At 41.9% G+C, this 12,986-nt stretch overlaps 1 protein-coding gene across 1 annotated transcript in view; it reads right to left on the bottom strand.

Moving 5' to 3' along the window:
• The window catches only part of LOC108786268 (rab5 GDP/GTP exchange factor-like), a 22,230-nt gene extending 9,844 nt beyond the window's left edge, over positions 1-12,386 (bottom strand). Inside the window, exons 1-4 of the mRNA XM_018555521.1 lie at positions 12,361-12,386; positions 6,830-7,053; positions 2,588-2,709; positions 666-811 (exon numbers count right to left, since the gene is read on the bottom strand). Coding sequence (XP_018411023.1) covers positions 666-811; positions 2,588-2,709; positions 6,830-7,050 — 489 coding nt within the window. The 5' untranslated portion in view covers positions 7,051-7,053; positions 12,361-12,386. The remainder of the gene's footprint in view (positions 1-665; positions 812-2,587; positions 2,710-6,829; positions 7,054-12,360) is intronic.
• Between the last annotated feature and the right edge of the window lie 600 nt (positions 12,387-12,986).

Below are 12,986 nucleotides of genomic sequence, written 5' to 3'. Positions count from 1 at the left end.
TAGTAGCTAGTCATATGAAATTGGACTTGTCCTGCAAGGTTTTAAACTTTTCACTGCAGCCAAAGAATGGCTGCCTGGTTGAACAGCGACACATCTTTATATGTCATCCTAGTAGATTGTCTCCAGACCACTATAGTAACCTAGTTCTATCAAAGTTGACCTGTTTCACCATTTTGAAATACCCTTAGCCAACACTAAAATTGGGCTACCCTCCCGTTTCCTTTTGAAAATGTATGTATAGTCTTTTTATTTGCTTTGGATACATTAAAACCCGACCGTTTTTTTTTGTTTTTTTTGTCTGTACATTTGGGTAAATATTTATTCACCTCCTGTGCCAGAGAGACAACAGGAAGTTAGAGGAAAATCTCCCAAAGTGAAAGAAATTCCCCTCTTAGGCTGTCCCCCGAAATAGGTCACCACATTTTTCCCGTTTAGATTTCTCAGTTTCACCAGTACAAATAGACGGGTAACTCTCCCCAATGAGCACAGCAATAAAAACTTGACAAAAGGTTTAACTCTTCCCCCACTATTCAAAATTAAAAACAATATTTTGCATTGAGATAAAACGTTAAATATGATTTTATAATGACAAGTAACATAGTAATATTTTTAGACAAAGTGACTAGATGTAAGCTCTAATTATTGGTAGGATATAAAAGACTTACATTTGCATTCTGTACCCTTTGAATGAAATTAATGAAATGCGTCAGTAACTCTTGTGCATCAGGTCTATGAAGGGCTTTGAGAAAGTCTGAAAAACTCCCTTGACCCAGAGAAAGAAGACAAGAATTGAAGAGAGGGTGCACAGAAGCTGTAGAGGAAGAAAAATGCAACATATTAAATCATTGTACTACTTTTTGAAAAACACACTTTGCCAAGAATTGTATCACGGCATTTCCCACAGTACAACACCAGATGCAGCTCATATAAAAGGATCACATAACAGTCATTTAACATCATCACCAAGTACTACATTTCTTCTCAGGCCTTATTCTGGTGGGCACGCTTTAAGGTGTGCAGCAGCATAACACACAAGCACTGGTGTGTGTTGTGCATGTGCATTGCTTCCTTTTTTTGCTTTCTCGTTTTTTAGTGCACACCGACGTAGTGCGTCGCTGTGAACTGAAGCCATGGATATACCCAAAACTGGAACTGTTCCTGTGTTGGGACTGCTACCCAACACAGCTAGAGTGAAAAAGCACTACAATTTAAGCTTTGCCTAAATATATTTGTACATCTCATGTTCCAATTTGCCATTTGATGCCGCTTATGTTCTCTTAAGAACACATATCTAGAAAGTTGCATGACCAGCCTGACAGGCACCATGAGTTCGTTTGGCAGGATTTTGGGTAGTAAACTGAAGAACAGAGAATACAAATGTTAGATTTTCACAGGTAATGGAACGTTTATATGACAGCTTTAGCTGTGGCCATAATGACAACCCCTGACTCACTCATGAATATGCAGGGTTGCAGATATTTCATTAAAAATGACAGCACAGATCATGAAATTACAATTAATCTTAAAATCGAAAAGTAATCTAATGTATTGGGTTTACTGACACTTTCACCTATGATGTAATATTTAGGAGTTCCTTAAAGCGTCACTAAACTCAGGAGTTAAATCTTAAAAATGCATTCAAGTACCTTAAAAAAAAGAGAACCTTTTTTGGCCATAGTTCTCTTCAGGGTCACAGGAGGACATATACTAATGTCCTCCGGTGACCCAAAACTCAGTATATAGTGGGCAATTTCCCGCTATATGCTGGGAGCGCAGAGCCGCGTCGGATCATGACAAAACTGTTGAGATCCTGGTTGATTGACATCTGGCTCTATAGAGGCAGTGCCAGCTGTGTCCGCCCCCTCCTCTGTCCGTTCCCCCAGGCAGCGCTGGAGAAATGGAGAGGGGAGGAATCCCTGCAGGGAGTGGTGACTGATAGTCACCGCTCTCTGCAGGAACAGGTTCGGGAAGTCAGCGATCAGTGTTGTGTGTTCGCTCACTTGGCGATCAATAGAGCCTACCTGTGACAGCTTCAGTGTCACAGGTCGGCTTGAATTATGGGGATGAGTGTTTTTCACTCACCTCATAGTTCTCCTTTAACTATTAAAAATGTATCTTATTTGTGTATCACTCAGCTGTAGAGCTTCAAATGATCTCTGAATTGGTGGGGACATTGTCCTTCCTTCTGGAGGGTGCCTACTTTTGTTCCCCATGGTCACTGTGTGTGTTGTAAAGTAACCGCTCCAAGCTCACTCCTGTGATGGACTACAATATCAATACAAATTAGTAAACTAAATGTGAGCTTGAAGTCTATCCCAGGAGTGAGCTTGAATCGATGACTACTTTACAACACACACAGAGCATGGGGAATAAAAAGTAACCACCCTCCAGAAGGAAGAACAGTGTCACCATGAATTCAGAGATTATTTGGAGGATCTACAGCCGAGTGATACACAAACAAGATACATTTTTGTTAAGGTGCTTGAACCCATTTTTAAGATTTAACTCCCGAGTTTAGGGTCACTCAAATTTGAATGGCTGATTTCAACACAATCACATTGAAGACATTTGTAAACAGGAAACATACCTTTTGCAGAATGATCTTCATTTTGTGGGCGGGCATATGGCTTTCTGTGGACATTAATGTCCTGCTGATAACCTGCACCCATATCTGGTTGACATAGTAGATGTGTACTGTGATGCCTAAAACTAAAGTGAGAACTGAAATCAGCAAGTAGTCCTTTAAAAATTACGTTAATTGAAAAAAGAGCTGCAAAGAGCAATGATCATGTGTGATCAGCGGCAACATTCCATGATAACCAATTAGATATGTTATTTAAAGTGGACCTTTACCCATATCGTAATATCACACCCACTTAGAAATATTTGGTAATGACCAGGGCTTGAAAAAAAGTTTAGGATGTCTCACCAGTCAGTCAAAAATGTCCCAGTCAGCATGACCGGACTACGGCCTTGCCATTTATGTTAACATTTTTTAGGGACAGGTAGAGCTTTCTTTTGGAGGTATATAATCACCTCTGAGGGAGGGAGGGAGGGGGGTATTTTTTTTTTTTTTACTATATAATGAAAAGTACCATACATTTTCGGGAAAAAACGTGTTTTCCCCCTTTGTTATGTTAAAATACATTTATTCTTACCCATATTTTTGGTAACAATATAAAAGATGGGGTCACGTCGGGTAACTAGACACCAAACATGTTAAGCCTTAACTGCAACGGCAGTGACACCTGCTGCTAATACCAGTGATCGGGCGTCTCTAGACACCCGATCGCTTGAATGTAAAGCTCCCAGCCAGCCGTGTAATTACAACGGCCGGACAGGAAGCTACTCGTCAGGCTCCAGCGTCCTCTCGTCACAGACGAGAGGCCTTTTCATGCCCTGGTAATGACAATCTACAGACAGATACTTCTAGATAATTGCAGGCTTTGTATTCTTGGCATACCTTATTTCTCTTTTCTTTCCCAGTTTTCTCATGGTGGCCATATTAACGAAGGGCAGATTAATATATCTCCGTTTACTTCCTGGAACTCTGGCACATGTGACTAGGTCATCATCTCAGGGGAAGAAAATGCCTTTTCCAGAGATCTCATAAGGTTACAGATGGGATTTCCCAGCAATGCTCTGCTGATGTAACCTTCCCAAGATGTAACACTTTGGCACATTACATCATTCGTGGCAAAACTAGACCAGGAAGTGGAAAGGCTCCATTTGTAAGTAAATGAAAAAGATGTTTATTTAACTAATGAATATAAGATGATTTCAGATCAGTGTGCAGAGCTGCATGCTGATGTGATTTTTAGTGAAAGGGAGTAAAGGTCCGCTTTAAGTCAGATCAATAAAAAATGAATCCTAATCATTCGCTGGGGAATATTACTGCTCATAGATTCGGTCTTACCTTTTAAAAATTCAATGGCCTTTACATGTAAATAAAAAGTAGAGAAAAGTAAAACGCTGCCCACCATATATACACCTTCATTTTCTATGCAGCTCATTACTGTCAATTTTTGCAAGTGCTGCAGAAACACTCTTTATGGGTCTCAAAAGGAGGTCCCCGACAATTGGGAATTTAGGCACATCAATATATATGTAATTTTTAGTAGTTGTAAAGGCACTACATCTCCTTAAAGTTGATCCCTTTGTTGGCATCATACTGATTTCTATGTGATCCTGTGCTCAAGAGAAATTTTCCATCACATGTGAGCACTCAGTGTCACACAATCCTGCAGGTTAGTCTCATGGTAGAAACTGTAAGGGATATATCTGTGTACTGGATCAGGATTATAGGAGCTTAGTATTGGAGGATGGCTGGACAAAATCGGACTATTCCAAGGTTTTTTTCAGATGCTTCTGTAGTAGCATAAAGACGTCATTTTTTTTTAGGACTTTTTAGAGTATGAATGCTTCTACCGCACCGTATTATCTTCAGATAATGCAACAGGTGACATAACTGGATTGAAAAACTGGTTGTGCAAAGCAAGCAAATATACTTGTTCAAGCTACAATTCAGGATAATATGCCATATATATGAAAGGTGACCTCCAAAACAAAGCAAAAGTCACATGGACGGAACTGATAAAACATGCAAATAACTGATCGCAGCAACTAAGATATGCCTTACATTTCCTAAGGAGGCTGTAGTCACAACTAAAATGTTAAATTCCAGACATAGCTTTTCTACAGTAGCGTCATTTATAAGTAGGGTTTGTTTGGCTTCTTTTTGAGGACTTGAGCTGAAATTTCTAGTTGTAACCAAACTTGGAAGATTCCATTCAAGGACAAAGATATAAGAAACATTCAGGTGGTCAATACTTAAAATACCTACCACTAAAAACATAAGTTTGCTTAGACGAGTGATGATTGGAATCTGAATATTGTCAGTGTTATTCACAAAAGGGTGAAGAGTTTGGAGAAGGCAGGAGAAGTGAACAATCTAAGACAAAATAACTGAACTGGAAAGTGAGCTGAATGGGAGATGTTTTCCAAATCAGCTATTTTGTCCTAGATTGTTCACTTCTCCTGCCTTCTCCAAACTCTTCACTCTTTTGTGATTAACCCTGTTAAATTTAAAATGATTCTAAGTGTGCAAGCTTACATATTAAATATATCATTTTATATTCCCTTATTTAGCTGTGCATATTCTGCCCATGGATAACTGAGAGCTTAAAGTCAAAGTGCAGCAACACCCTAAAGTTTAATATTTGATGCTCTGTTCCGTCTGTCTGTGTTTGTCCTACGGTGTGTACAAGCAACTATTAGTGTGATAGGGACATTACACGTTGTACGCTTCTTCAAGGTAAAGGGTTGATGTGAATGAATCCAATATAGTCTGTAATATGTTGCAGAATATGTCAGCGCTATCCCATCCTATTATTGAAATATAATGTATAATGTATAGTTTCATTTTGCCACTGGGGGACTCTTCTTGAATGTGGTTGAGCAGAGCACAAGCATTGGACCTGTATATTCTGTCCCCAGCAAACAAATCTCACTTCCCAGTATCCATTCCAGCAGAGAGCTGCTCCGTCCAGTACACAGGGCTATCCTCTCTATACCCTTCTTCCTGTGTTGTATTTAAAAAAAAAAAAAAAAAAAAAGGCACTGGGGCCTTCAAGCACCCATTCAGATATACACCATTTCATCTCCCTTCCTGCACTTCCTTCCAGTGTTCAGCCCCCCTCCCCAACTTTACCGAATGGTACCTCCTGTTCCCTATCAGCATTACTGTACGCTTCATTCACACCGGCAACTTCAGTCATATGGCTCATGCAGCACCTCTTTCTGCTTGCTTTCCTTTCTATTCTTGCCCTCTCCCACACACAGCAATGTTACATTTTACTCTTGTGTGTCTGCGTCGCTCTCCCTTTATTGTCAATCTTTGCTCACACACGGGAGCACAGTCATTTATAGTAGACACACTACGTAGTCACAGAACACAGCCGGAGTACACACCTTCTCCCCTCTATTTGTATCTAATGGACACAAGGAGGCATCAAGGGTCTAAAGAAAACTCGTCACCACAGTGAAAAAAAACAAAACAAATCTAAGTAATAAAACAGAGCAAAAGTGTGTCCTATCTTCCCACTTCTTTATCTTACTCACCTTGACTGTACATTGTGTGCGCTGCCATAGCCTTTCTCCTAAACATGGCCTCCACTGTCTTTTGATCTGCACTCCACTCCTTCACATATTGCCTATCATCATACCATTCACTACACTCCTGTCTTACATAAATGGCCCCATAACCCCATTCCATACCATCTGCACTACTGCCCTGCATATACTGCCTACTGTCATACCCTCCACGCTTCTCTTCTGTACATACCGCCTGCTGCCATAATCTCTGCACTCCTTGTCTGCATATAATGCCCACCATTATACCCCCTGCATTCCCATCATACAACTGTCATCATACCCTCCGCAATTATGCCCTGCACATAATGCCTACTGTCATACCCTCTGCACCCCTCCCCTACACATAATGCCTACCGTCATACTCTCTTGTACATACTGTGTCATTATACTCTTCTCCCTTGCACATACGGCCTACTGCAATACCCTCTGCACTCCTCCTCTGCACATACTGCCTTCACTTAAAGCAAAACAGTCAGTGTTGGGAATATTCAAGAATCTAAATGTTCAAAGTTATCTTAATTTGCCATAACAGCCTCTTTTGAACCACTCTGTAATTTAGCTGCATTTTGTTGCTGGGGACGGACTTCTGTTTAATATAATTTTTGTAGGGGAATCCTGTATTTGCACAATACCTTTAAATGCACTTTAGCTGATTAAATGTGAGACTAGTACTCACCCGTTTGTAAGTTGCGGAGTCTGCTGTCGCTTTTGTATCCAGCATCTGGAACAATAGCCATGCCATGCTGGGTTTCCATAGAACCCACAATTCTTTCTGCATATCTCTGGATTGTAGACAAGTCCTTGGAATTGGAAAGTTACATAGTCATTGTGCATAAGAGGGAGATTTTGTCCGTGGGTAAATGGAACATGTTCCTGCCCTGGCGAAACAGAACTCATGATCTGTAAGAATGAGAAAAGACCAAATATAATCATTATCCAAATAAAAAGGCAAAGTCATTGATATATTAGTATATACTATAGCGATGTTCTTCTGGACCAACATTAAGTTTGTGAATAAACTTTACTCAAGGAAATCAGTCATGAGAGAAATATGGCAGTGGCCATTGCCAACCTCCTTCTGAAAATGCTTGGCTGATTTGGAGTTCTTAGTTCTTCACACTTGCTTGAGTTAGATAGCACTAACGCCAGTTGATTAGCATTTTCAGCCATTGGTCAAAAATGGTGGCCTCACTATTTTTTGTGATGGGTTTAAGGGAACCCTGCATTTAGAGAATATAGAGGCCGTCAATGCCGACCTGGTTATCATGCTGATTCGGTTGCTTTAATACTTTGAGGCAACAACCTAGAACAAGTATACAGATGTGGAGTTCTGACTTCACTCTTAGTTTCTAATCTGTAGACCTGTTCTGGTCAGTGATTGGGAAAGTATTGTAGTCATAAACAGATCTGCAATTAGTATTATTAGGTCAGCAATGGCAATCTCTTATTTCTCTCGGTATAGGAATCCGTAAAGGAAACCAGGGTTCATAAATATGGAATTTGCTATTCTTGGTCTCCCTTTCATATGCTGTTGCAACAGCTTAAATATGTTCTTAGTCACTGACCTGGAACAAGTCTCCACATCGGAAGCTCTGATTTTATTCCGAATTAACTTACTGAATGCTTATGTGCAGTTTACTACTCAGAAAATAGCCTCTTATATTATCCTTACCCCCTAATAAAACACCAGGCCCAGGTGGTATACTACTGGAATAGTTACATGCAAAGTGATCTCCTAACACCACAATTACTAAAAACATACCAGGAGGTCTATCAGGCAAACCCCTGCTTCTATGAATGAGGCAATTATAGAGTTAGTTGATAGGAGGTTACATCGACCTTGTTCATTGATACTAATGGTACAGGAGACAAATTAATCCAAGTCAAATTCATACAAGAGCTCTATTACACCCCACCTGACCCATGGTCATGCTCACTGCCGACATTGTCAAAATGATGCAAATGACCCATTTAACAAGGCTACTGAACAAATGTACACACTATATACTGTATGTTTGATTGGAAAAATCTGCACCCTCCAACTACCAAGATGTTTGTTAGGTTTGTAAGCTCTACCAAAATGTAAGCTTTTACTTGAAGCTAAGGCATGTCCATCATGTGGGCTGTTAATAGTTAATAATCTATTATATTATTTGAAAAGCAAAATAAAACACCTTTTAAAACATACTTCAGGTTACTTATTCAAAAAGCACTAAAGCCTCTGGATCAGAATTGGTGGCCAGGAAACAGGTCAGCAGTGGCTGTCCCCATATTTCTATCTGCATAGGTTTGTTTTAAGGGAAACCCTCATGAAGGCAAACACCCATGTCAGAAGATTGAGACCTCTATTCTCCAATAAGTCACTATAGTAGTCCAGGGCAGCGAGGATGGATTCACACCCTGTGCATTGCCGTTAACAAGCCTTACATGCACTTGAGTTGATGTTGGTTGACACAAATTTTTTAACGCTTTGCGTTGATGTGCATTTCTTTTTTACACAGCAGAAGCCAAAATATTTTATCGTGTTTTCCTTAGAGAACTATGGGGTCAGGGCTTTTCCCCATAGTTCTCCTAAGGGTAACGGGAGGACACAAACTAGTTCCCTCCCGCCACCCAAAGCTCAGTATACCGCGAGCTACAGCTTCCTGTATACTGAGACGCCGCAGCCAGAACGGATGCCAACAATGCTGTCTGGATCCGCCCAGCTGCGTGAGTGACAGCTGGCTTGCCTAGCTAGAGGCAGAGCCAGCTGTAACCGCCCCCTCCTCTGTCCGTTCTGCCAGTCAGCGCTGGAGGATCGGGGGGGGGGGGGGGGATTGAAAAGCACTCGCCTCATAATTCTCCTTTGACGTGCACTGCATTCAAATGCTGCATCTTCCATTTCAAGCACACCGGTCGGTGTGAACTGGGCCTTTTGGAAGCAATAGATATCAGCTTGTCTTTGCTTTGGGCCTCCATTGAGTATTGCAGCCCAACGTACTGCATCTGAATGCAGACAAAAGAAAAACTGAAAAGACCAAGACTGAAATACCAGTCACATACTCTGTTACTCTTGCAAAAAAATCACTAGTTTTTATATTTTCCCAAGCTTATCTTGGCCAAAATTTAAGATTGGCAATATACAAATGACTTAAGCTGGGTATAAGCTGGAAAATTTTCCTACAAATAATGTTCTCAGAATATTAGACTATGCCATCAGAGACTTGACGAACGTCGTTCAAACTTTTGTTTGGTTTAATCATTCAATTTTGAAATCAATAGAGTTTGCGGAATGAAAACCACATTCACTGTTAGAATTTAATTCGTTCGAGAAAAGATATCTAATCTGCTCCTTTGATATTGATCATCGTTTTGACCATAACTATTAGAAACTGAGCAAATGTCTTGAAAAATGTATTATAACCATGTATAGTAAATCACACGCGGCAAAAAGCACAATTGTGTTTTCAGATTTTTTTAAATTTTTTTTTCATCCAATGAAAGATGGTTTTAGATGACTGGTTACTGTAAGTTACAGTCATATCAACCAATGCCAGACATTTTTCTTCACAAGTCTGTGCACAAGCCTCTGACTGCTACATTGCCACCATGTTTAATAAACAAAAGCAGTATAGTTTGCTATGTCTCAAAGTTCAAGAAGCCCTATAACAGGTCTGAACGATAAATTCAAAGCACAAGAAAAAAAACCTACAAACAGATTTACAGAGCTTTGACAGATACGTGTACTTGAGATACAATAACATTTAGAAATTTGTACACATTTTTCTCAAGCTGGTGGTAATTCAGCTTGTTCAACTTCAAATAGTGGGTTCATTTACGTCATAGACCTTACCACAGCCCCCCACAGGGTTTAACAATAGTCTTTTATGGTATAACTTGTAAGACACAGCAGGAGGGCCACACTTTGAAATCAGGAAGGAAAAAGTAATCTATGGAAATAGCAGAGAACGAATCTATTCTAAAGATGTGGACCTTTTCAAATCTCACAGAACCTGAATTCCCTGCACATTCCCAAAGAAAGCATCAATTGTTATTATTGGGATTGGTGTCCATTTAAAAGGGGTGTGGTTCTACAAGAGACATCAATAACCTTTTCTGCTATTTCAATTTTAGAATTTAAATGTAATAATGCAGCCAGAAAGTTACAATGAAGCTTCTTGCAGTTATTACAACAGACCTTTCTCAGATCAGAGGTGCTGAGCTGCCTGGCTTTTGTATCAGCCTCAGGGATGGAACTACCATGCCGCTCTCCATGTGGCCCGTGAGTCTGCCCAGGTATCAAACCCCTGTCCCCTCCAGCAAAACATACTTCAGGTTACTTATTCAATGAAGCTTCTTGCAGTTATTACAACAGACCTTTCTCAGATCAGAGGTGCTGAGCTGCCTGGCTTTTGTATCAGCCTCAGGGATGGAACTACCATGCCTATCAGAGACTAATGCTGTATGGGCGGGACAAAGCCCCGGGCGTAGATATGTAGGGACACCAAGCTTAAAAGCGGGGCTGTCCCAATAAATCCAGGACAGTTGGCAACTATGAGTTTGGCAAGGGGCACCACCCAGGGCCATCCTTATAATGAGGCAGCCTGAGGCTCTTGCCTCTGGCAGAATTTCTCTGGGTCACTTGGAGACGCAGCAGGCAGAGTAGCATGGCCGTTCTGCTGCACAATGTTCGCAGTGTGCCTACTGCTCCCTTTTCAGCCAGAGCATCCCAGGTTGCCAAGAGCCACTCAGGGGTGAGTGTAAGGGCCATGCACATCACCCCATGCCCAGCTCTTAGCAACCTAGGATGCTCTGGACGTAATCCTGCCCAACTCCTGGCAACCAGCGATGTCAGTGATGCTGGCCGGGGAGCCAGGGCTGGGCAGTGAGATGATCCGATACACCACGAGCACCCCAAACCTCCCCCTGCCTGAAGCGGTGAAAAATCTAGGGACACCCCTGGCATCACCTCTCAAATCGCAAGATGGTGGGGGAAAAAAATGTGCATATGTAAGAAGCCAAGCGGGTGAAAAGTTATGTTTAAAGTGGACAGTCAGGGGCAGATCAACCATCCGTGTAAATGAGGCCTTACGCTGTCCATACACTGCGTGATTTTCACACATTTTGTGGGTTTTTTTTCAAATCGACTTTTGTCAAAGGAGCTAGTTGGAAAATTCTCAGCCGAACAGTGACTGTAGCTAATCAGTTGCAATTGCCGTTCACGTATTCCGACAGCAGCGGGCACCGACAGTCATAATACAATAGCCGCAGTGTGAAACTGAGCGTGGATGGAGGAATCTGTTAGATTTTGGTTCTGAACAAATCCATTCAGAGACCTGAACACACACAAATGAGTACCCTAGTCACATTTACATTGCAATAATGGGATACCAGACTGACAGCATTGCAGAGAGCCAAACAGAGAGTAATTATACTTCCATTCCTTCAAAATTCCTTTTAAAGCAGAGACAGGACACTTCAGAACGGGGCATGTGCTAAGGGAAGCTCTAAACAAATGTGCAGCAAATCTTATATTCAGCTCATTCATGTAAACAGTGGCACTGGGAGTCTTGTCCTCTTTGTGGATGATCTCTTTATATGTCTGCACTGTATGCTTATCACTTACCTAATGAAGGGTCTCTGCGTGGTCTGAAACCTTGCTTCTCCATGTGATGATGCAATAGACAGAGCTTTTGCCAAGGCAACTGCCGCCCCCCCGTGTTGCAGTGCACTAACACAAAACAGCCTGGTGCATCGGTGCGTCATTCAAATGAATGGCAACACCACACTGCACCTAGCATTGAGTGCATCACACTGTGTGGTTGAGTGCATTAACACACAGACAATGCCTTTCGCACAACACTGTTTACTGACCCAAGGAATTTTTTAGAAAAGCAGCGAATCAAACATTCAGCACACATACATTTTCAAAGTGCATGTTTTTAAATGAGTGATTGATTTACCAGTAGTGAATGTTTGGTGACAATCACTACTTTATAAACACACCCCTAAGTGTTGACATTAAACCATCGTTAAAATGTTAGTAAACCATCATCACTGTTGGCAACCGCACACCTATATCACCTATACAACTGTTATGACCATCTATTAATGTTCTGACAGAGGAGCCTGCTCTACACACTTCTCATGGCCCGGGTTCCTGTCCTGTGTGGTCAGCCCTAACCCCCCTCCCATAGTAGGACATGACAGGATAGAGACAACACTTACACCGGAGCCGCTGTCACCGTAGCGTCACGTGTCCCGCCGTCAGCTGATCGCCTTTTCCTGTTTGGCGTCCACCAATCCCCCTCCAGGCCGGAAGATAAAAGTTGTAAAGACGCCGGAAGTGTGGTGTGGGCCGCCTTCTGTTTCCTTAGTGTGTGGCAGGGCTGCGTGTGGCGCTTGATGTGTACGTGAGCCGCCTGCCTGGAGGTTAAATACCAGTAGTGATAAGAGGCAGTGAGTGAACTGATTCCTCATTCCATAACAGCAGACAGGGGGAGTAGAATGCTGGAAATACCTCACAACTGGAACTGAAAGCTGAGGGCGCATAATGCAGTCACCAACTGGGGGATAGTCCTGCTTTTCAGCTCCGAGTCCCTGCCCATTCAGCTTTAGCTTCCAATATTTGCTGTGTGTACGAGCTATAGTTACATAGGTTGAAAAGAGACACAAGGCCATCCAGTTCAACCTATAGAGTTAAGGACCTTCCTCCCCCCCCTGTGTGCAGTGTCATCACTCTAGGGTGCTAGGTGAGGGATGAGGGATCGATTCCTGGGTAGCCTCACAGCTTGGTAGCACCAACCATGAGGCTGTTGCAGATGCCAGGCAGCTCAGCGCCTCTGATTTGAGAG

This window comes from Nanorana parkeri, unplaced genomic scaffold, assembly GCF_000935625.1.
Source record: "Nanorana parkeri isolate BGI_ZX_2015 unplaced genomic scaffold, ASM93562v1 scaffold199, whole genome shotgun sequence".
Taxonomy (NCBI): Eukaryota; Metazoa; Chordata; class Amphibia; order Anura; family Dicroglossidae; genus Nanorana; species Nanorana parkeri.
Note: the sequence above shows the minus strand (reverse complement) of the source record. Positions and strands in the feature narration are given on the sequence as shown.